Source organism: Dipodomys ordii, unplaced genomic scaffold, assembly GCF_000151885.1.
Source record: "Dipodomys ordii isolate 6190 unplaced genomic scaffold, Dord_2.0 Scaffold414, whole genome shotgun sequence".
Classification (NCBI taxonomy): domain Eukaryota; kingdom Metazoa; phylum Chordata; class Mammalia; order Rodentia; family Heteromyidae; genus Dipodomys; species Dipodomys ordii.
Genome location: NW_012267630.1, coordinates 9,578 through 33,580, shown reverse-complemented (window position 1 = coordinate 33,580; position 24,003 = coordinate 9,578). Strand labels below are relative to the sequence as shown.

The 24,003-nt window shown below is 43.4% G+C and overlaps 1 protein-coding gene and 1 pseudogene across 1 annotated transcript in view; one reads left to right on the top strand and one right to left on the bottom strand.

The window, feature by feature from the left end:
* The window catches only part of LOC106001787, a 38,264-nt pseudogene extending 20,357 nt beyond the window's left edge, over positions 1–17,907 (bottom strand).
* Positions 17,908–18,715: 808 nt separating this feature from the next.
* Positions 18,716–24,003, top strand: part of LOC106001786 (mucin-2-like) — a 13,407-nt gene continuing 8,119 nt past the window's right edge. The window contains exons 1-2 of the mRNA XM_013036764.1: positions 18,716–18,974; positions 19,236–19,637. Of these exons, the coding sequence (XP_012892218.1) occupies positions 18,716–18,974; positions 19,236–19,637 (661 nt within the window). The remainder of the gene's footprint in view (positions 18,975–19,235; positions 19,638–24,003) is intronic.

The window sequence follows — 24,003 nt, the reverse complement described above, 5'->3', positions numbered from 1 at the left end:
TCCTCAGCACCATATAAGCAAAAAGAAAAAAAAAGCCGGAAGTGGCGCTGTGGCTCAAGTGGTAGAGTGCTAGCCTTGAGCTGGAGAGCTGAGGGACAGCACTCAGGGCCAGAGTTCAGGCGCCATAACTGGACCAAAAAAAAAAAAAAGAATGTAACAGAAGCTCTATAAGCACATAAAAATATGCTCATAAGTACTAGTCATTAAGAAAATGTAAATCAAGGCCACACTACAATATTCCTCCATAGTCACTAGGATGACTATAGTTCTAAAAGAAGAAAATTATAGGCACTGATGAGGATATAAAGTTGGTATCACAGTGCACTGCTGGGGGAAAGTAAAATGGTGCAGCTGCTGTAGAAAACAATTTGGTGACATTAAAACATACACACACACACACACACACACAACCCACAAAACTTAACTTTTTTATTTTGGTGCTGACATGGAGCTTAAACTCAGGCCTCAGGTTCTCCTTCCCCCTCCCCCTCCTCCTCCCCTCCTCCACCTCCTCCTCCTCCTCTTTCTTCTTTCCTCCTCCTCCTCCTCCTTCTCTTCTTCTGTCAGTCATAGGGCTTGAAGTCTAGGCCTCGGCACTGTCCCTGAGCTCTTCAGCTCAAGGTGAGTGCCATACCAGTTGAGCCACAGCACCACTCCTGGTTTTCTAGTGGCTAATTGGAGATAAGAGTCTCATGGACTTTCCTGTCTGGGCTGGCTTTGAACTGTGATCCTCAGATCTCAGCCTCCTAATTAGCTAGGACTACAGGTGTGAGCCACTCCATGAAACATTTTTTTTTTTTTTTGCAGGTCATGGGGCTTGAACTCTGGGCCTGGGCGCTGTCCCTCAACTATTCAGCTCAAGGCTAGCACTCTACCACTTGAGCCACAGGGCCACGTCCACTTTTTTCTGCTTATGTGGTGCTGAGGAATCAAACCCAGAGTCTCATGCATGTAAGGCAAGCACTCTACCACTGAGCCACCTTCCCAGACCCCATAAAACTCTTTATCTCCAATAAACTGCTCAAAAAGGCTGGAAGTGCCATTGTGGCTCAAGTGGTAGAGCACTTGCTTTGAGCAAAAGAGGCTTAAGGATAGTGCCCAGGTCCAAAGTTCAAGCCCCAGAATCAGCAAAAAAAATCTTTTTGAGGGGCTGGGAAGGTGGCTCAGTGGTTGCTTTGCATGCATTAGACCCTGAGTTCGATTCCTCAGCACCACATTAGCAGAAAAGGCTGGAAGTGGCATTGTGGCTCAAGTAGTAGGATGCTAGCCTTGAGCTGAGAAGCTGAGGGGCAGTGTCCAGGCTGAGTTCAGTCCCCATGACTGACAAAAAATATGTTTTTTGAATGCAAACTGGCCACTGGTAGCTCACATCTCATCTAGCTACTCAGGAGGCTGAGATCTGAGGATTGTGGTTCAAAGCCAGCTTGGGTAGGAAAGTCCATTTAAGCATTAATTAAGCACCAAAAACTTGGAAGTAGACCTGTGGTTCAAGTAGTAGAGTGCTAGACTTGAGCATGCGCGCACGTGCGCACGTGCGGGGACACACACACACACACACACAAATAAATGCAGGGACAGTGCCTAGGACTGGCACATGAAAACAAACAAAAACCAAAACAAAATAAAAACAGGTCATGAAAATTTCTGATATAGGCTACAATATTGATGAACTTTAAAGTAAGTCACTGTAATATTTTAGTTATATGAGGAACTTATAGTAGTCAAAGTCAAAGGTGTGGAGCAGAATGGTAATTGTCAGAGACCAAGAGGAAGGAACTGGAGCTATTGCCTAATGAGTTATAAGGTTTCTGTTTGGAATGAGAAATGGAGGTGATGATTACACAGTCTGATGAATGCCTTTACTGTTACCCAGCTGAAAACTTAAATGTTTCAAATGATTAATTTTGAATTTTGTATATTTTACCACAATTTAAGAAACCATCCAAAAAGGAAACTAGATTTTTTCATTGAATAAGAACCTTTCAATGACAAGTAATCAATATAAAACATATCTATCTTTAAAAGAGATGAAATAATTTTTTAAAAGACATTTAAGTTAAAAAAAAATAAGTTGGGCTCCAGGGGCGCATCCCTATAATCCTAGCTACTCAGGAGGCTGATATCTGAGGATCACAGTTCAAAGCCAGCTCAGGATAGAACATCTGTGACTCTAATATTCAATTATATTCAAACAACAAAAAACAAGCAAACAAACAAGTACCCCCCACCTACACACACACATCCCAGAAATGGAGCTGTGGCTCAAGTGTAAGGTGTTCACTTTGAACACAAAAACTCAGGGACAGTGCCCAAGCCCTGAGTTCAAACTGCAGGACTGGCACCAAAATTAAAAAAACAACAATTGAACACATATTTTTGTAGCCAAGATCAAGAAACATTGCCATATACTATTCTCAACCCATCTGGCCATACTTGTGAGTGGTATGCTTCTTCATGATTCCCCCAAAGGTCTGCATCCCTACCAATTTTACTTATGGAAATGCTTTTTCTTAGTTGCACCAATCTGTTACTTCCAGCTGGTCACAACAAGGCCAAACACATTGTGAAATGTCTACGTCTCAATATGGCAGGCATATTTATATAAAATGGAATGAGAAGTGTGCATGAGCGACAACAAGTGAAATTATAACAAGTACTTTCAATACCAAGCTCTTCAGAACATCATTTTGTTGATCACTTCCTTCCTATACTCTGTCAGATTACTATTAGTCAGATTACTACTACTGGATTACTATAGCATTTACTTTTTTATACATGCTTCTCTTCTACTGTTTCACAGGCAATCCTTGTCCCTGTGGAATTTCTCTGTGGTCTTCATTGTTCAAACTGGCCTTGAACTCCTGGGCCCACATCCTCTTCCTGCTTCAACCTCTCCACTACAGGCTTGCATCATTTGTGCTTTGCTGACATCATTTTTTGGGGGGAGGGGGCAGTATCGGGGTTTTTGAACTCAGGACCTCATGTTTCCTAGGGGTGTGCTCTACCATTGAGCCATAGCCCTTTTGTGCCCTGGTTATTTTTGAGAAGTGTCCTACTGGACAGTGTGATCTGATGGTGACTTACTTATTTTGTTCTTCCCATCATATATGAGATGACATCTGAGTATGCCCATGCCCAGTTTCTTCTGGTAATATGGAATATCCACTGGGTGGCTAGCATCTCATCTGTAATCCTAGCTACTCAGGAGACTGAGATCTGAGGATCACGACTTAAAGCCAGCCTTGTTTCCAATTAAACACTAAAAAGCTGGAAGTGGAGCTGTGACTCAAGTGGTAGATTGCTAGCCTTGTGCCATAAGAAAGCTCAGGGACAGCAAGTCCCTGATTGGCACCAGGAAAAAAAAAAGACTTCTGTGAAAGTTGTATAGAGTAAACTACACAAAACCAAAGGGGAAGAGCTCATGAGCAATTTTTAAAGTTTATTACAGTATGATTTGACACTATAGAACTTCACTCATTGTATGTATACAATTCAGTTTATTCAGTTATAAAGTTGTATAATTATCATAATTAAGTATCATGGTTAACATTTTTCCCATCTGATTTTTCCTCCTATATCCTATCACAAGACATTATTTGAAAGGCTCCTTCCCTGAATGTTGGATGGGGATGAACTCTAAAATCATCTACAGAATTACTTTCTAGTAGGCATCTGAGTAACTCCTCCAATGAGACACAAGCATTTTTCAAAGTAAAAGGAAGATCCTGTGCTTTTTTTTTTTGGCTGGTTCTGGGGCTTGAACTCGGGGCTTGGCCACTGTCCCTGGGTATCTTTTGCTCAAGGCTACCACTCTATTATTAGAGCCATAGAGCCACTTTCGGCCTTTACTGTTTATGTGGTACTGAGCAATCGAACCAGGGCTCCATGAGTGCTAGGGAAGCACTCTAGCACTGGGCGGCATTCCCAGCCCCTCTTGTGCTATTCTAACAAGTGAAACCTCAAAGGTCAAGCAGGCCCAGCACAGCAGATAGTTTGGTGTACAGTACAACATAAGGAAGATGACTGCTCTTGACACTTTGCAAATAAAGGTTCCCTAGTATCAACAAATAAGCTCGTTGGGGGGAAACACAGGTACTGAATGGAACCAAAGATCAGCAGCTTACTTTCCAGCTCCTTAATCCTACTAAGGGGGGGAGGGGAGTGGGGTACTCATGCTGAGGACGCCCCCTCAAGGTACCTTTTGTTCCTTCCTACAACAGAAATCCCTTCGGGAAGAAGTAGACTGAGCTTGCTTAGTATCTCAAACCCTCTACAGCCCCAGCTTCCAGAGCCCCGTCTATGGCCTCCTACCTGCGGAGAAGCAGAGTAGGGACACCCGGTGCTTCTGGCGGGCCAAGCCTATCACTGTGGGAGCAAAGAACATAGCTTCATCGTCCGGGTGTGCGATCACCAGGAGGGCTCGGCTTTCGGCTGCTAAGAGGCCTTCCTGCTCCCCACTCTTCCTTCGTTCTGCGGAGTCCCAAACCCACAGGCAGAGCTGAGGCTCAAGTACTTAAAGCACTGGCCTTGAGTGAACAAGCTGAGCAAGAACCCAAGTTCCTGAGTTCAGGCAGCAAAAAAATTACGTTAGACTGAATCCTACTATTTATATAAATAAAATTACATTTGTATTTATATGTAAAAAGAATGTATATGCTTAGATACATTTACCTTAATATATTTAAAAAAGATATATAAACATATATTTGGAAAAAGAGTAAGCAGACAATAGTTTCTATCAATGTTCATATTGTTGAATAAGTGCTACATGTACTTAGAAGACTTGGAGGACTAGCTAGACTGGTCCCTTGGGAACCTCTATGGGAAATCCTTGGAATTTGATACTAGAGAAACTGTGGCTTAGACTAAAAAGGTCATCCCTTCTCCCATATTTTCCTAAACTGTTTCTTGTTACTATGATCTTCAGAATGTTCACAAACCATTTTTTTTCTTTTTTTTTCAGTCATGGGGCCTGAACTCTGGGTCTGGACGATGTCCCTCACCTCTTCAGCTCTTCAGCTCAAGGCTCTACCAGTTGAGCCACAGTGCCACTTCCGACTTTTTCTGATTATATGGTGCTGAGGAATCGAACCCAGGGCTTCATGCATGCAAGACAAGCACTCTGCCACTGAACCACCTTCCCAGCCCCGCCTTTTTGTTTCTGAAAATAAATTCCATTAAAAAATTTTAGCTGTGCCAGATGCTGGTGGGTCACTCCTGTAATCCTAGCTACTCAGGAGGCTGAGATCTGAGGATCACTGTTCAAAGCCAACCCAGGCAGGAAAAGTCTGTGAGACTCTTACCTCCAATAAACCACTCAGAAAACTGGAAGTGGCACTGTGGTTCAAGTGGTAGAGTCTTGAGTCTTGAGATGAAGAGCTGAGGGACAGCACCCAGGGAAGAGTTCAAGCCCTATGACTGACAAAAACAATTTGTCTTTAGTTATGTTCTATTGTGTAAAAAAATACTATGCAATAGTTTGCTGATAGATTTTATGAAGACAGTCCTGTCCAGTGCCCTTTACCATTCACAGGTTGAGTACCACAGGTATGCTTGCATCTCAGAAGCTATGCAGTGTCTGATTATAGTTGTCTAAATTTATAACGTTTAAACTTTTGCCAAAAATATTACCTAGAAAGGCAGTTAACTTATGGAACACAGAATAAAACAGCATTTATATATATATAGATAGATAGATAGATATGTATATATATACATATGTATATATAATGTATAGTTATATGTATATGTGTGTGTGTATACTTAAATCAATTACTGGGATGTGTTTAAAAACAGAACTATAGCTGGGCGCTAGTGGCTCATGCCTATAATCCTAGCTATTCAGGAGGTTGATATCTGAGGATCCCTGTTCAAAGCCAGCCCAGGCAGGAAAGTCTGTGAGATTCTTATCTTCAATTAACCACCAGAAAACAGTGACTTAAGTGGTAGAGCAATCACCTCGAGCTGAAGAGCTGAAGGACAGGACCCAGGCACAGAGTTCAAGCCCCACAACTGACAAAAACAAAAACCACAGAACTATACTAGTTGTGAATAACAACATAATACACATTTCCCCCAGGAAGGTGGGAAGACAACCTACAACTATGTAGCATTCTAGCTTACCAAAACAGACAGAAGTAGAGCTGGAACTCAAGTGGTGAAGGACTATCCTTGAGCAAAAAGCTCAAAGATAGTGCCCGGGCTCTGAGTTCAAACCCCAGAACCAAGATAAACTATTGTTTTTATCCACTGAAGACACTGTTGTTTCAGGCTACCTTCTCCTCTTGGTCTCCATCTCAGCACCTTCTCCAGATATGACTGCAGCCAAGGGGGTCTGAACTTCAGGTTCCACTCTGGGTTCCAGGAAAAGGAGAGGCCAGAACAAGGCTCTCCTTGCTTCTGGGAATGAGCCAAGAGGCAGCAACACAGGAAGGAAGGAAACCTCTCAAGGCCGTTGGGACAGCCAATGAAATATGTGGTTAGAGAAGGTAAATGCAGCCAGAAAGACACTTGTCATAGCGAGAGGGAAGCCTCTGTGCAAATTATTGCAAAGGATCTCTTGCTTAGGGCACAAGAGCCTGAGGCAGATGCCCTGGTGTAGTTAACTGCTTAACTAGGCAGCAGCCCAGAAGCCTGGAGCAAAGATCTGAATTCATGGTGGTTGCTGGGCAGGTCTGACCTATGTAAGTAAGCTACATATTGAGATCCTTGCTCTAAAAAAATTAAATTAAATTAAATTTAAATTTAAAAGATGAGCGCTTGCCTCGCTTGCATGAGGCCCTGGGTTTGATTCCTCAGCACCACATAAACAGAAAAGGCCAGAAGTAGTGCTGTGGCTCAAGTGACAGAGCGCTAGCCTTGAGCTGAAGGGTTGAGGGACAATGCCCAGGCCCAGAGTTCAGGCCCCACGGCTGACAAAAACAAAACAGGAATCCACCTGGGAGAGCCACCTGACTAGGGTGGGCTGGTGAGGTAGAAAAAGAGTTACCTACCTATCAGAGAAACCATCACACCATTCCCTATCCACCCCATCTCCACAAATGGCTGATGATTGGTCATTTCTCACCCTGCCACAGAAAAACAAAAAGTACCAATATCCTGCCACTCACTCTTTGGCCACTATTCAAGCATCCTGACTGATGAAGGAAACAAACAAGCAAAACCAGCCAGGCACAAGACAAAGGGGAAACCATCACCTAAAGAGGCACAGAGGGAGAGGAATTCTATTCTCTACAGAAGGAAGAGACTTTATCAAAAATAAGGATCAGGCACTAGTGGCTCACACCTGTAATCCAAGCTACTTAGGAGGCTGAGATCTCAGGATTGCCCTTAGAAGCCAGTTCCCCAAGAGATGCTTATCTCCAACTAACCACCTAATAAGTGGAAGTGGAATATGGCTCAGTGGTAGAGCACTAGCCTTGAACAAAAGAGCTCAAAACAGCATTCAGGCTCTGCTTTTGAATTTCATGACCTACTAAATACAAACAAAACACCATAAGGAAAGCTCTAGCCCTGGCCAAGTGGTCAAATTAGTTATTTGCAAGATGTATTTCAGAACTGAAGAGGGGTAGCCAAAAAAGTGGAGATCCTGGTGGAAAAGAGAAATAAAGACAAGATCACTGATAGGAGTTCCAGAGGGGGAAAAGGCCACAGATGAACGTGGGCACAATAAGGAGAATGTCTAGAAGCTGAATGAGACTGAGTCAGTACATCAGAAAATCCCAATAAACCCAAGCAGGCCAGGCGCCAGTGACTCATGTCTGCAGTCTTAGCTACTCAGGAGGCTGGGATCTGAGGATAGTGGTTCAAAGCCAGCCCGGACAGAAAAGTTCCTGAGACTTTTATCTCTAACTACTCAGAAAAACCCAGAAGTGGTGCTGTGGCACAAGTGGTAGAGTGGTTTAAGTAGCAAAGCAAATACATAGCAAGCATAAGGCCCTAATTTCAAGCCTTAGTGCCCCAAAAGAAAGCTGGGGGGGGAAAAAAAGAAAGAACAAATTGAATCCAATAATATATCAGGAGTTACCAGTCCATGACCTACTAGGGTATTATTCATGTTATTCCAGGAATGTAAAAGTAGTACACTTTGGGAAATCAATCAACATAATTCATTACACCTAATAAACTAAGAAGAAAAACCATGTTTTTTATTCATAGATACTAGAAGATACAATCACATTCTTTTGTGTTTGTGTGTGCCTGTACTGCTTGATCTTAGGATCTGGGCACCATCTCAGCTTTTTTGCTCAAGGTTGGCACTCTACCACTTGAGCAACATCTCTTCTCAAACCTCCATTCTTACTAGCTCTCAATAAAAATAGATAAGAGGGCTGGGAAGGTGGCTCAGTGGTAGAGTGCTTGCCTTGCATGCCTGAGGCCCTGGGTTCGATTCCTCAGCACCACATAAGCAAAAAGAAAAAAGCCAGAAGTGGCGCTGTGGCTCAAGTGGTAGAGCGCTAGCCTTGAACTGAAGAGTTAAGGGACAGCGCCCAGGGCCAGAGTTCAGGCCCCATGACGGGACCCCCAAAAAATAAATAAATAAATAAAAATAGATGAGAAAATAAGTGAAAAATGGACTTTACCAAAATCTATTCGTCTAAACTGCTAAGTCAACAAGGTTGAAAGGCAAGGCATCATTATCGTTATCCACATTGTTTTGAGGGTCAAACTAAGAATGAACAATAAAATAGCTGGCAGAAGAATTAAAAGAAAACAGATGGATTAGGAAACAGGCCTGAGATGCCAATAAAAGCTATTATAATAAATGAAAAAAATTGACAAAGTAACTGAGTAGCAAACCTTTTCTTTCTTTCTTTTCTTTTTTTTTTGTCTGTCCTGAGGCCTGAACTCTGGGCCTGGGTGATGACCCTCAGCTCTTGAGCTGTAGACTAGCGCTCTACCACTTGACCTCAGCCCTACTTCTGGCTTTTTCTGCTTATGTGGTGCTGAGGCATCAAACCCAGGGCCTCATACATGCAAGGCAAGCACTCTACCTCTAAGCCACCTTCCCAGCCCATGAGTAACAAATCTTTACAACAATAACCAGTACAAAAGAAAGACAAAGAGCCAGCCACCGGCAGCTCACACCTGTAATCCTAGCTATTCAGCAGCCTGAGAGCTAAGGGTCATGGTTCAAAGCCAGCCTGGGCAGGAAAGTCCATGAGACTCATCTCCAATTAACCACCAAAAAGTCAGAAGTAGAACTGTGGTTCAAAGGGTGGTGTGCTCACTAGTCTTGAGCTCAAGAGCTGAAAGACAGAGCCCAGGCCCAGACAAAATAGAGTCTCAGACTTTTCCTGTTGGGCTGGCTTTGAACCATGATCCTCAGATCTCAGCCTCCTGAGTAGCTAGGATTACAGGCGTGAGCCACCAGCGCCCAGCTACTTCTAGTTCAAGCTTTTTTGTATTTTTTTTGTCAGTCATGGGCCCTGAATTCTGGGTGGATCTGGGCGCTGTCTCTCAGCTTTTCAGCTCAGGGCTAGAGCTCTACCACTTGAGCCATAGTGCCCCTTCCAGCTTCTTTTGCTTATGTAGTGCTGAGCAATTGAACCCAGGCCTCGTGTATGCAAGGCAAGCACTCTACCACTGAACCACCTTCCCAGCTACTTCTAGCTTTTGGGTGATTAATTGGAGTCGAAGGTCTCTCAGATTTTTCTGCCTTAGCCTGGCTTTGAACCACAGTCCTCAGATCTTAACCTCTGAGTAGCTAGGCTTACAGGTGTAAAACACCAGCACCTGGCTTATGGGATTACTTTTATATCAGTCATACAGTAGAAGGCCTTCAAATTGACATGGTTCCACATTTTACAGAAAAATGCTTTACAACCTCTACTTAACTATTAGTATCTTTCATATGTTCTCCCAAATCCAGGCTAAATAGCTTTCTACTCAGTGTCTAGTTCCTCTGTGTCTTGTATTTTACTTTTATTGTTTTGTTGAGTTCATTTTTTTTCTTGTGCTTGGAGCTGTTGTAGGAAATAACAGAAAAGAGGAGACTATGGCTTTGGGGTTGGTCAGAGGTAATGATATTATGAAAATACATGAGAAGGCTTTGGGGAAAAGAGAGAATTCTATATCAGAGAAATGGGAAGGAAAGGGTGCACTCCTCCAAGCTGACATACCTCTTCCTGGATGATCTTAAACTGTAAAAAACATGTATGTCAAGGCATTGACTGATTAGGAACTCCTCATTCCTCTATTACTTTGCTAGGCTTCCCATAACAAAGTAGCACCAATTGGGTGGCTCAAATAACAGAAATATATGTTCCACAGTTCAGTGGTTAGAGGTCTGAGACAAGGTTTCATCATAGTGAGGATCTTTCATCTTGGTCTGTAGGTGTCTATCTTCTCGCTGTGTCTCCACATAGTCTTCTGTGTATGCATTCAAACTTCATCTTCTCATAAGCACATTAACTATTTGGATTAAGAGTTACTCTTAGAGACCTCATTTTAATTTAATGCCCTCTTTAAAGATCCTATCTCCAAATATAGTCACATTCTAATGTTAGGCCTCCAATAGTCACATTTTCAGAAATATAATTTAGTCCCTAAAACTACCAAAATTATACTTCACTAACAGGGGCAAAATTATGGTTTAGTCTGCCAGTTTTATTGTTACTAGGTGTTTTATTGTTACTAGGTTTTCATTTGATTCATATCTAAAGAATATAACTGCTTGGTTATGTACTTTGTTGTTGTTGTTATTGTTGTATGGTTTATGTTAGTGTTAGTGTTGGGGATCAAATGTAGACAAGCAGGATAAGCTACTCTATTAAATGTGACATTTCCTACATTCTCAACGTTAAATCAGAAAAGAAAAACCCAGAATTCACTTCACTGTGATTTAACACGTAGACACAACTTGACCAAGTGCAATTTGGATGCTCAACAGCTCTCAGAACTATTTAGTTGAAACATATTAGCATCAGTGGTTTATCTTTAAATTAATCTCAAAAGTTACCTTGATTCACTCCTTGTGCTTTTTACTGTTGTTCTGTTTCTTTTTTTCTGTTTTCTGTTTTTTATGAGACTGGCAAACTCCATTAATGGTCTTATTTGGAATTTGATTTATAATTGTTGTTGGGAATGGTAGGCTTTCTGTCACATAACTCACACCTGAGGAGCAATTATACTATGTTCATTCAGAAAACCTACTAAGTTATAAATCCATGAAGTAGTCCCTCAGAGAAAGATTTTAACCAAATGATTCATTTTCACACCAGAAAATTCCTATACTTTTCTATCAGTTCCCAAAAGCTAAGTGTAAAAGACTGATTTTTTTTCTGACTCATTTTCTCTTTAAGGATTCAACCCCGAGATTTCCAAAAGTGCTAACTAGTCAACAATTCTCCTATGTGAGTAATTAGGAAAAAAACCCAACTACTCCAGGAAACCACCTTTAAGATCAATAGGACTCTTGGGATACTAGACTAAAACTTCAGTAAATACTTAAAAAAAGAGATTCTTAGCCCCTATCTCATAGTTTTGGATTCATTATGTTGGGAAAGGACTGAAAAATGTGATGCTTATACTGTTAGTCTAAAGAATCACAGAGGGTCACTGATCTCATTTTTTTGTCTAAAGAAATTTGAAGGACTCTGATCCCTTGAATATTTGTTAGTAAGCTTATCACATCCTTACTGTTTGTAAGTATGTATGAATTATTCGGTAATTAATCTCTTCCAGTAATCAATCCTCCAGCTATGTATTACTGTGTCTAGCTCAGCTTTTGTCTAGCAATAAATATTTAGTATTCATGATCAGATTAATTATAGAGATAACAGATAGGGAAAAAATCCTTATTGAGAAAAATGGTTCTAAGTCCTCAACAATTTCTGATTGTCATAAAAAGTTTTCTTGGGCTGGGAAGGTGACTCAGTGGTAGAGTGCTTGCCTCCCATGCATGAGGCCCTGGGTTCGATTCCTCATCACCACATAAGCAAAAAAGGCTGGAAGTGGTGCTTTGGCTCCAGGGTTAGAGCACTAGCCTTGAGCTGAACAGCTGAAGGAGAGCACCTAGGCCCAGAGTTCAGGCCCCATGACAGGAAAAAAAAAAAAAAGTTTTTTTACAGATGCACTGCCTGGGGCTGGTCATGTGGCTTAGTGGCTGAGTGCTTGCCTAGCATGTATGCAGCCCTGGGTTCAATTCCTCTGTGCCACATAAACAGAAAAAGCTAGACATGGCACTGTAGCTCAAGTGAGTTCAAGTCCTAGAAAAGCAAAAAAAAAAAAAAAAGTACACCCTGGCCTAGCACAGATTATTCATGCCCCTAATCCTAGCTAGTCAAGAGGCTGGGATCTGAGAATTCCAATTTGAAGCCAGCTGGGGCAGGAAAGTCTGGGAGACTCTTATCTCTAATTAACCACCAGAAAACTAGAAGTGGTACTGTGGTTGAAGTGGTAGAGCACTAGCCTTGAGGAAATGGATCTCAGGGACAGCAGTCAGGCGTGGATTGAAGCTCCAGCAAGGGCACGTGGGCACACCCACCCATCTCCCCTCCCAAGACACAACCAGAAGGGAAACTATAGCTTTAGTGGAAGAGCAACAGCCTTGAGCAAAGAAACTAAAGGACAGCATCCAAGGCTTAATTTCAAACTTCAGTACTGGCACCCAAAACAAAAAAAAATTATGCTTTGCCTCATTTTTAGGCTTTGTCCATGGGGCCCAAAGATCCATTCTTCATTAAGCTTACAAATGTTTCTATTAATCAGCCTCCTATGAGATAATGAGCTACATTCAAGTAATTCTTTCAAAACCAGAAGTGACAATTAAGTGATTGGCATAACACAAAAGTAATCCTTTGAATTATCGACCCTTCTAGGTTCTAAGGTGATGACTCATTTTTGTCATCGTTGTTTGTTTCTTTGTTTGTGTTTCCCCAGTCCTGGAGCTTGAACTCAGTGCCTGGGCATAGTCTCCTCTGAGCTGCTTTTGCTCAAGGCTACCCCTCTACCATTTGAGCCACAGTGCCACTTGTGGCTTTTCCTGTTTATGTGCTACTGAGGAATGGAACCCAGGGCTTCATGCATGCTAGGCAAGTACTCTATCACTAAGCCACATTCCCAGCACATGATGACTAGTTTTATAGTGGCTTTTTGTGGCCTTTCTGCCAACTGGGCTCTCAAACTCCAAACATGGTTGGAAGGAAACTAAGAAAACTCTCCATGAAATCATCCCTTTCCTTCTCCTACCATGAAATGCATTGCAAGCTATTTATATCATACTACCAGGTATATCATCATCATTCACGATAAAATTGGCTGTGCCTAGATTGGAGCACACAAAGATGAGTAAGGCAGGGATCTACCCTCTAAGAACTGATGGGTTTTGTTGCATTGTATGTTGCTCCCCCATGGTATAACCCCTGCTTTCACAGTATTTGATGTTGGTATAATTTGTGTAGGGGAAGGGAAAAAACAAATTGTTTAAATAGGGATACAGGTGGACCCATTGCAAAAGTGACATATAGGAGATGTAATGTCGAAAAATGAACTTTACAACTCTGGTAGGAGGGAAGGAGGGGGAAAGGGGAAGCGATGGGAAGGGGAAACAAAGGAGGAGGCAACAATGATCGATAAGAAATGTACTCATTACCTTGCCCATGTAATTGTAACCCCTCTGGACGGTATTTTCACAATAAAAAAGAGAACTCATGGGCTTAAAAGGTCAAGCAACAGTGCAGCAGAAGTGCAGAAAAGGTGTACTGCCAGCAAAGAGCTGAATATACACATTGGGTTCAAATGATAGGGCACCAGCTTCTGAGTGAAAAAGCATAGCAACAGTACAAGGCCATGAGTTTCAAACCTAGTACAGCACTATAGACTATACATACAACAGATTTGCAATAACCATCTTACCTATTGTATATAAATATGTTATATTTGTAATAGAACTTTACAGTCTATAGTATATATAGAGCTTACAGCCTTGAGCTCAATATGGTGAGAATAAAAAATATTACCTATTCGTTGTTCTGCTCTCTTAAAAGATTATCCAAAAATCCATCAGTATCTATAACTACATGTGCCATTGATGATGATCACGATGAATAGGTGTAACTCTTTTAGGTGTGCTCAGATTTTGATTGAGGAAGTTAAAACCCAAGGGTTTATCATTTAGAAATACTTATGTGTTCAATAGTATATGTTCTCAAGTCTACTATTTAATCATCCTTATTAGATATCTAAAAGATTCTGAGTATAATATTTTACTCTTTCTTTTTCTAGAGATTTTCCTGCAATAAAATATAGTCAATTGAAAGACGTACATTTAACTCATTGCCTTTTCTGAAGTTCATGGAAGTTGCAAATAGAGTTTTAATATCTCGGGCTGGGAATGTGGCTCAGTGCCAGAGTGCTTGCCTAGCGTGCATGAAGCCCCAGGTTCAATTTGTCAGTACCACTGAAACAGAAAAAGCAGAAGTAGTGCAGTGGCTCATGTGGTAGGGTGTTAGCCGTGAGCTAAAAGAAGCTCAGGCACACTGGTCAGGCGCTGAGATCAATCCCCAAGACGCTCCAAAACAAAAAACAACAACAAAAAGAAAACACTTCTTTATCTCACATATATCACCTCATTTTGAAATGGAATTAAATTGTGCTAGTGAAAAGTTACTAATATATATGAAATTATTTTACACTAGCAAAGATGAGTAAGTATCATTATAAGTCAGACAGACTCATTACAAAGCAGTTGTTCTCAGCCAATGGCCTGTAACCCAGAGGCTTTTTAGCAACAGTGGATATGCTATGTACATGTAGTGGGCAAAGATGTCTAGAGGGATGCTGATGTCCTGCTTGTATCCTACAATGGACAGGACAAGGCTCCACAGCAAAGAACTGTGCAGCCCCAAATGAATGGACATACAAAATCCTGTTCTCCAACAATGAGGGTCACTTGACACTGTATGTGTAAATATGAAAGCAGAAATCACAAGCAAGTATGGTCCACAGGAAGATTTGTTTTTATGTTTCCTTGTTTTTGTGTTTTTTAGTCACTGAGGCTTGAACTCTGGGCCTGGGCGCTGTCCCTCAGCTCTTCAGCTCAAGGCTAGCACTCTACCACTTCTGTCAGAGTCTAGCACTTCTGCCTTGTTCTGATTATGTGGTGCTAAGGAATCGAACCCAGGGCTTCACACATGCAAAGCAAGCACTCTACCACTGAGCCACCTTCCCAACCCCCACAGAAGATTTCTTTAAAGCACGAAGAAGTTACAGAATTGTTTGATTATATGTAAATTATAATCACTGTGAACAGGTAACCTTTTGAAAAAAAATTCATTTTACCTCCATTCTAGAATTCTGGGCAATTTCCAAAGGAAGTCTGCTTTATGGATTATAACTGTGACTTAAAGACAATATTACTTTTCGTCTACAATTTTCAAACCAAAGAAATGAATACAAACTCTTCATGAAGACTAATACATATTGAAGGTGGCTCTGTGGTGGAGCACTTGCCTTCATGCCTGAGGCCCTGGGTTCGAATCCTCAGCACCACATAAGCAAAAAGAAAAAAGCCAGAAGTGGTGCTGTGGCTCAAGTGGTAGAGCGCTAGCCTTGAGCTGCAGAGCTGAGGGACAGCGCCCAGACCCAGAGTTCAGGCCCTACAACCGGATCCACTCCCCCCCCCCTCAAAAAAGAAAATGTTGATAATTTCAATTCCATGGTGTATTTCAGAGTTGTCCATCGTAATCCTCTAACAAATGTTGAAGATTCCTATCTTTTTAAATTGCCTGCATTAAATATTTCTATTTTAATAACCTTACCTGTCTTGAGATCATTTCTATTATTCTTGATTAGCTTTTTCAAAGGACTAATAGTTTTCAGTGAGCCTAAGAAAGTCATATACATATATATTTTTAAATCTTTTCTGGTGCTGATTCTAGGGCTTGAACTCAGGGCCTGGACGCTATCCCTGAGCAATTTGACTCAAGGTTAGGACTCTAACACTTTGAGCCGAAGTGCCACTTTTGGTGTTCTGGTAGTTAATTGGTGATAAGAATCTCACAGATGGGTTGGGAAGGTGGCCAAGTGGTAGAGCGCTTTCCTTGCATGCATGAGGCCCTGGGTTTGATTCCTCAGCACCACATATGCATAAAGAAAAAAAGCCGGAAATGGTGCTGTGGCTCAAGTGGTAGAGCACTAGCCTTGAGCTGAACAGTTGAGCGACGTGCCCAGGCCCAGAGTTCACGCCCCACGACTGGACCCCCCCCAAAAAAAAGAATCTCACAGAGGGCTGGGAAGGTGGCTCAGTGGTGGTAGAGTGTTTGCCTCACATGCATGAGGCCCTGGATTCAATAAATAGAAAAAGCTGGAAGTGGCACTGTGACTCAAGTGGTAGAGCATTTGCCTTGAGCTGAAGAGCTGAGGGACAGAACCCAGGCCCCAAGTTCGAGCCACACAACTGACAAAAATTTTTAAATAAATATGTAATAGAGTCTGACGGAGTTTCCTTCCCATGTTGTCACTGAATGGTGATCCTCAGTTCTCAGCCTTCTGGGTAGCTAGGATTACAAGCATGGGAAACCAGCATCTGCCCACATATGCTTTCATATGTGCATTCCAGCCTCGAAAAAAATCACAGCAGCCAGTTTTACAATACATGTGTTTAACACACACACACACACACACACACACACACAGACAAACACACACACACACACACACACACAAACACACACACTTGAGAAAGAGCAGAGAGCCTAGAATTCAAAGCCAGATTGGACTTTCCCAGCTGTTATCTCAAACACCAAGGGGATGACAAAGCTTAGGAGCAGAGACTTGTACACACAAGAATCGGATTTCAGTCCCTAGTGCGTGCGTGCATATGTGCATGTGCACACAGACACACAATTTATAGAAGTATAGACAACAAAATATAAAGGCTGCAATTCTTCCCTAGTGCTTGCAAATAGGCCTCCATGTTCTGCAGTAAGGAGCCTCATAAATTCCCCTTCAGGAGGGGACTTTTCATCATGAAGAGAGCTGAGTTCTAGGGAGGAATCTCTTTCAGAATTCTATGCTCTTTCAAAGCCTTCTGTAGACAGCACTCCTGCAAAACACCAGATTGCAGCAAATGCTGTGGTAGGAAGTATTCCTTCACAAAACGTTCCTGTGTCAGAAGGAAGGCTCCCTAAAAACACAATTCAGGAAAATCTTGCTGCTCCAGGATCCACTGTGAATGCATTCAAGGTAATGCTGCCAATACAAAGCAAGGAGGCACAATGGGAATACCTCAGAAGGGCCTTGATTCACCTGTGAAGCCCTTCCAATCACCCATTCCCAAGTTCCATCCTTTGCTGATCAATTTGAAATGCAGTTAACTCAGCAGCTGAGGCCCTCCTGTCTCATGTTATCCAGACCTTGAAAATTGACTGCTCTGAGACTGATGTGCAAATGTCTGTTCCAAATGCATTTCCAAAACGGGCCTGCTGATGAAGCTTCTCAGTGAACAGCAAGAAATCAAGGTGTCAAGAGCTGAGTGGGATACGGACCAATGGAAAACAGATAACTACGTCAAGGAGAGCACTGAAGTTCAAGATGAACAGAAGGAACCAAATGAGGCGAGGACAGCTGTAGAACTGCAAGCCCTGATTTCCCCATCCTTTAGATACTCCTTCAAGGAGGAAAACCCGGGCTTTAGGCCATTCCAAAGTCATGTGACTAGGACTGTGTTCCCTACTCTTCTCCTTTATAGAGTGGAGTGGACCCAAAACACAGAATAAGTATAGAAAAATTGCAAAATAGTGAGACAAAATACATTACTTTTTCCATTTGGTGTTTTTTTTCTACCGAACACAAGAAGTTCCAGGATATGGCTATAACAACAAAATCATCTTGGCAATATCTGTGACTGTAGTAGTAATGATTTTGATTTCCATTTTCTGTCTCATTGAGGGTAACACCCACCATTCATGCACGTTTGCAGATTATATCTTGTTTCTGTAGCCAAAGCTGTTTTCCCACTCTACAGGTGGGAATTTTTTGACAGTGCATAGTGTTTTCCCTATGGAACCGTATTTATGATTTTTAGGCCTGTGGTAACAAGGTATGACTGCTCCTACATTAAGAAGAGAGGTCTCTTGTTAGTAAGAGTTGAATTTGATGCCAACTAGTTGGGGACCATCCTAGGATCAGTGTGCAAAGGCCATTAGTAATTGATCACTGGCCATTGAACAGGCAGGCCAACTGAATCTTCTAGTGCCTCACTGTTTATCTAGAAATTTCTATACACTTCTGTACATACTTCTGTATGTACAGTCCAATGTTGTCTTTATATTTTTTCATTATTTTCTCTGCTTACTTAGTTAGATAAGCTCCGTGAGAAGAGGGAAAATGCAGTGTTTCCCTTGCCATTGGTAGTAATGGTCAAACATGGAGATGAGGCATTGTGCTAAGCAGTGGTGTTTGAATGTTACACCGGCTGACCATGTGCTCTAACTCCTGAGCTATACTTCTAGCCTATGATATTTGAAATGTCACCTTTCACTATTCTAATTCATGGGAGAAAATAAACAAATGATAAAGCTACCAAACTTTTTTTGGAAGAAGGAGTGCTAAGTGAGAAATGATTCCTATCTCTCACCTAAAGAAATATATTTCAGTAAATGGAGAGAGAGACAGAGACAGATAGAGAGACAGAGATAGAGAGAGGAATCATAATGTACATTCTCAGGCTCACCACCCAAACCAGCTCATTTTTTCCTGGAAGCCTATGACCATGGGGAGGAAGAAAATCTCAGATTTTAGCATGGAAGAAAAGGACTTAAAGCTCCCAGAACTGGACTTGCATTTCTACATAACTCCAGAGGTCCTGCCATGTGATTTCCTTGGGAAGGTCTGCTTTGACCTTACTACAGCAGCTGCTGGCTGTCTTCTGGGGATATCCAGGTCTGCAGCCAAACCCTGCCTAGCTGTGGAGCAGGGGCCCTGTAGGAAGAAAAGGTCCCTGCTCTCAGGAAGAGGGGATCCAGGCCCCGGTAGCCCCAAGCCTAAGCCCTTCTGTTTTAGGAACAAAGCTGTCAGTCCCCTAAGCAAACATGTCATAAAGCAGGGGTGGGGCAGAGAACTCAGGGCCCCTATATAATAACCTGCTCCAGGTCAGAACCTACCATATTGTTTTGTCCCCTGCTATTAGCAGAGACTTGGCATACCAGATCCCTATTTCCTACAATATCCATATCCCTTTTTCCCCACAATGTCCCTTTTGCCCTCAATGTCCCTAATGTATTGCTTTGTAGCAAAATACGTATTCCTATTAGTGCAGATGTGCCTGCTGTTTCAGGCCAGGCCAATTCCACAGTGGGCCCAGGATGAGTTCTATACGAGCTCTAATCCTTATGGACCCACAAAGCCCGGGTCTTCACCCTTTTTGCACATCCCACCTGAACTTTCATCACCCAGGATGGGAGGATTTGATTTAACAGGATCCTCTGCACCATCTCAGATGTTTACTGAGCCTCAGGAGCCAACGGAGACCAATACAGATACTGCAGAACAGCTACCTCCGGGCTCAGATGCTTTTACTGTTTCGCATCAAGACCCGCCAGAGAAGGTGACTCTGCAGCACAGACTCTCACAGATGGTGCCAGTGCTTGGTGAAGATCAGACCCGGGCCCAAACTCTGCCTCATCTACTCAAAGGTACCATATAGAATATTGCTCTGGCTGAGACTTCAGAGCACTCCTCACTTGAAATGCCTTTTCTGAAAGGCAGTTCAGTAGGTAGCCAGTAAAGAGAACACCATGTGTTCTACCCTATGATATTTGAAATGTCCTGCTTTCAGGCAGGAAGAGAAGTTTACTGTACAGAACTGCTTGCTCCCAGCCATGCAAGGTGGAGACCACATGGACTAAAGAAGGGGTGGGGAGGGGGGGAGGTGAGGCTAGGTGAGCGAAGGTGTGGCCACACTGGATTCAGATATGATCTCAGAGCCTGGGACTCTCCCTTGGTCTGATGGGGAGCATGGAGGGGGGGGGGAAGTGGCAGCCTGGGATGTGACCTCCAGGTAAGCCAGTGACCTAGATGACACAGGTACTGAGCAGAGACTTAGCCAAGAGGAGGGAGGAGCCTGCCTCATCTATCCAGGGAGGCCCTTGCATTCCAGCCTTTTGATAATGATGAAACAGGGCACAGACTCTCTCTGGCTACTTCCTGCTGGCAAGGGGGTGTCACCACTTGGGGCAAAAGGCCAAGATGTAGTCTTTTCCGGGAGAAGGCAGCAGATAGCAGCTGTCCCTTGATGACAATCCTTAGATGATGTCTGGAAGAAGTTTGATGAGGCAGGGGCTGGGCAAAACACTAGAGAGCACACAAAAGGTAACAAAGGCCAGAATGTTCGTTCCTGTGTACATAGAAGGTAGACAGGTATGGACAGTAGATGGGCAAGCCTATTTCTAGTGACCTTCTGGCTCTGGTTAATTTTGAAAGGCAGACACAAAGTGGCTAATGTGACATCATCTCCTATTACTTCTCTCCATTGTACCTTGTTTCCTGGACTGGCTGAGTCACAGGGGTCTCTCGGTGCTTGTTGCTAGGGTAGCTTGTCCCAGTTGGCATTCACAGGCTTTGAACTCAAGGCCTTGGGAGCTGTCCCTGAGCACTTCTGCTCAAGGCTAGTGCTCTACTTCTTTGAGTCACAGTGCCTCTGGCTGGTTAGAGAGTAGAGTCTCTTGAGCCATGCCTTCAGCCTGGCTCTTTGCTGGTTAGTTGGGAGGTGGATTCTAAGGGGAATTTTTCTGCCTGGGCTGGTCTTGAACTGCAATCCTCAGATCCAACAAGTCTTTGTCACAAAAGCCCCTTTATTTCCTATTAAAGCACAGGAGACCCACAGAAATAATGAGCACAGCTTACCTGTAACTTAGTAAGAATTGACCAACAAATAACTTGTCACAGTTATTTCTCTGAGGGTCTGGCTAGATACTACAAAGAGGAAAATCTGTATCAAAACTCAGTGGACATGATGAGAGATTTTGTAAGCTTGTAGGTGAGGAAAGAACACCAGGTGAATAAAAGTTTACTAGGGGTATGCTCCAGGCGAACTCCCTCTTAAGGATCAGAGAGGTGGCACAGAGTCTCCTTGTAGCAGGGTTTATATGGCCAGGGTCAGCAGGAACTTTTAGCAGGTAACTAACTGGTTTTGCAAGTTTGAGTGGTTTCAGGCTAATGCCCCCAAAGGAGGATTGGGACAGGTGGTGTATGAGGAAGTGGCTTTTCTAGGCTGCCTCTACCCTTCAGCGGCCTGACATGCTGGCATGTTTTGTTTGGTAAAGGGGTGATGATAGTCATCTGGTGACTTCCTGCTGGTCAGGGGCCTAGTGGGGCTGCATGCCGGTTGTTTAGGACGCTGGAGGGATAGTGGGCAGGCGAGTGTACGGGTAGAGAAGAAGGTAATTAACTGTCCCTCTGGTCATTTCTTGGATGCAGCTCTGGATGAACCTCAAGAGGCATGGGGCAAATAAACAGAAAAGGCACATTAAAATTAATGGGCCTGAAAAAAGACTAATTAAAATTAATGGGGGCTATGGAACCAGACCAAAACAGGTCCTCCAGATTGCTAATGTTTGAGCTCCTCTTTTAGCTTATTTAAGGCCTTGATATTTTGTTCTACCAATCCTGACTCATTACTATAACAACAACATTGTTCCCGCAAGATATGGCAGGTCCCACCTTTTCTGACTGTAAGGAGGCCAACGGCTTGGCAGTTTTTGAGAGCAACCTGTGCCAGGGAGGGAAGCTGGCGCTGGAGTGAGGCTAGAGATACCGAGGTGAATTCCATGGCCACCTGGAGTTTATCTGAAAATTCCTTAGCTGAGACTAGGCTATGTCTTAGGGCCCAAGAAACCTGTGGAACCACTTGGGAAATAAAGGCTCGACAATGATCAGCTTGAAGGGAGGTAGGGAGGCCAAAGCAAGGAATAATTTCTGAAAGTAAAAATGGGGTTACAACTCCTGCCGTCTCTTTGGGGGTTGGAAGACCTCAACCTGCCCCGCTAGGGTGTCTACCAGGACAAGAAGGTACCTTGTGGCTGAGGGCTTAGCTCAGTGGAAGGGTGCCTGCCTGGCACGCACAAGGCCCTGGGTTTGGTTCTCAGCCCTGGAAAAAAAAAACAACGAAGGTACTTCATCCTTTTGTGGGTGGCATATGGATGGACATACCAATCTCTGATGGATTGTAAAGGCTTGCCTAAGTCCCCCTTGAGGGGTGGTGCTGGAGCAAGTAAAACATGCCTGAGAGGCAGACTCAACTATTCTGGAAAGCTGAGGTGATAAAAGAGGGGCTTTAAAAAAACCAGTCCCCGGCTGGGAAGGTGGCTCACTGGTAGAGTGCTTGGCTCCCATGCATGAGGCCCTGGTTTTGGTTCCTCAGCACCACATAAGCAAAAAAAGCCAGAAGTGGCGCTGTGGCTCAAGTGGCAGGGTGCTAGCCTTGACTGAAGAGCTGAGTGACAGTACCCAGGCCCAGAGTTCAAGCCCCACGACTGACAAAGACAAAAACAAAAACAAAAAAAAAAAATGTCCCTTGGGCCCAATAGGAAGTGAGGAATAAACCTGCTGTATGAGGGTTTCAGCCTGGGCCAGAGGCAAGGCCACTTCTTTCCCAACAAGATCCATTCCTGTTCTCCATTCCTGTGCAACCACCCCCACTCCACGCCTTTTTTTTTTTTCACTCAGTTGTGGGGCTTGAATTGTGGGCCTGGGCTCTGTTCCTCAGCTCTTCAGCTCAAGGCTAGTACTCTACCATTTGAGCCACAGCGCCACTTCCAGCTTTCTCTGTTTCTGTGGTGCTCACAAATCCAACCCAAGGCCTCACGCATACCAGGCAAGCACTCTACCACTCAGTCACCTTCCCAGCCCAGCGCCACCCTTCTCACAGACAAGAATGTTTTCAGATGGGCAATACTGAGGAGTCTAAATGTGAGACCTGTAAAACTAAAATGGAGACTGTCTTGAAAACCCTGGGGAGGCACCGTCCAGATCAGCTGACTGGTCTGAGAGGTGTTTGGATCCTCCCACGTAATGGCAAACAGATTCCAACGGCCGGGTCCAAGGGTATGGTAAAGAAAGCAGCCTTAAGATCCAATACCGAAAAATGGGTCATAGAAGGGGAAATATGGAAACGGCGGGTAGATGGGTTGGGAGCTACAGGGTGTATGGGCACCACAGCTTCATTAATGAGATGAAGGTCCTGTACTAACTGGAAGGAGCCATCCGGTTTGCAGACAGGCAAAATAGGGGTGTTATAAGGAGAGTTAGTTGGCACCATGAGTCCCTTCCTTTTCAAGTACTTTCTTATCCGGAGGTAACCAAAATTTCCCCCAATTCCTTTCCCAAGACTTTCTTTACTACCCTCTTTATAATTCCTTGAATTCCGTTCCCAAGGCTTTCTCTACTACCGTCTTTACAATTTCTTAAGCTTCTTTGTGGCTAGAGTTTAAACCAACCATTTTTTAACTTTGGCTTGTGGACCTGGGCTATCTCAGAACTGCCTCAAGGCACCGCTTGGGTGAAGTTTGCTAGATTTTAAGGCTAAGAGCAGGATCTCATTCCTCTTAGTGCCTCCATTGCTTATATGAGGCATGAAAGACAGCTGGCCTTTCCCTGGAGGCTGGGAGGGAAGTCCCTCAGCTCCCATAACTGAGACCTGTGACAGAGAAGACCAGGTGTCAATGATCATTCTCAGCACCAAGGCCAAAGGTAGGGGGGTGGGGGGAAGGAGGGAGGAAGACTCTGGCAGGAGTGCTTGTGACTTTTATGGAATCGGGAGGAGCCTAGTTTCTGGAAAGCAAGACAGGATACCCTAAGACAAAGGGTAGGGATTTACCCAATCTGAAGGTGTTGGGTGCATAGAAGACCAGGCTCAGGTCCTGGGTCAGACAAAGGAGAGAGGGAGAGAAAGAGAGAAAGGTTCCATAGCTAAGATATGGAACCAACCCAGATGCCCCTCAGTAGATGAATGGATCAAGAAAATGTGGTATATATACACAATGGAATTCTATGCCTCCATCA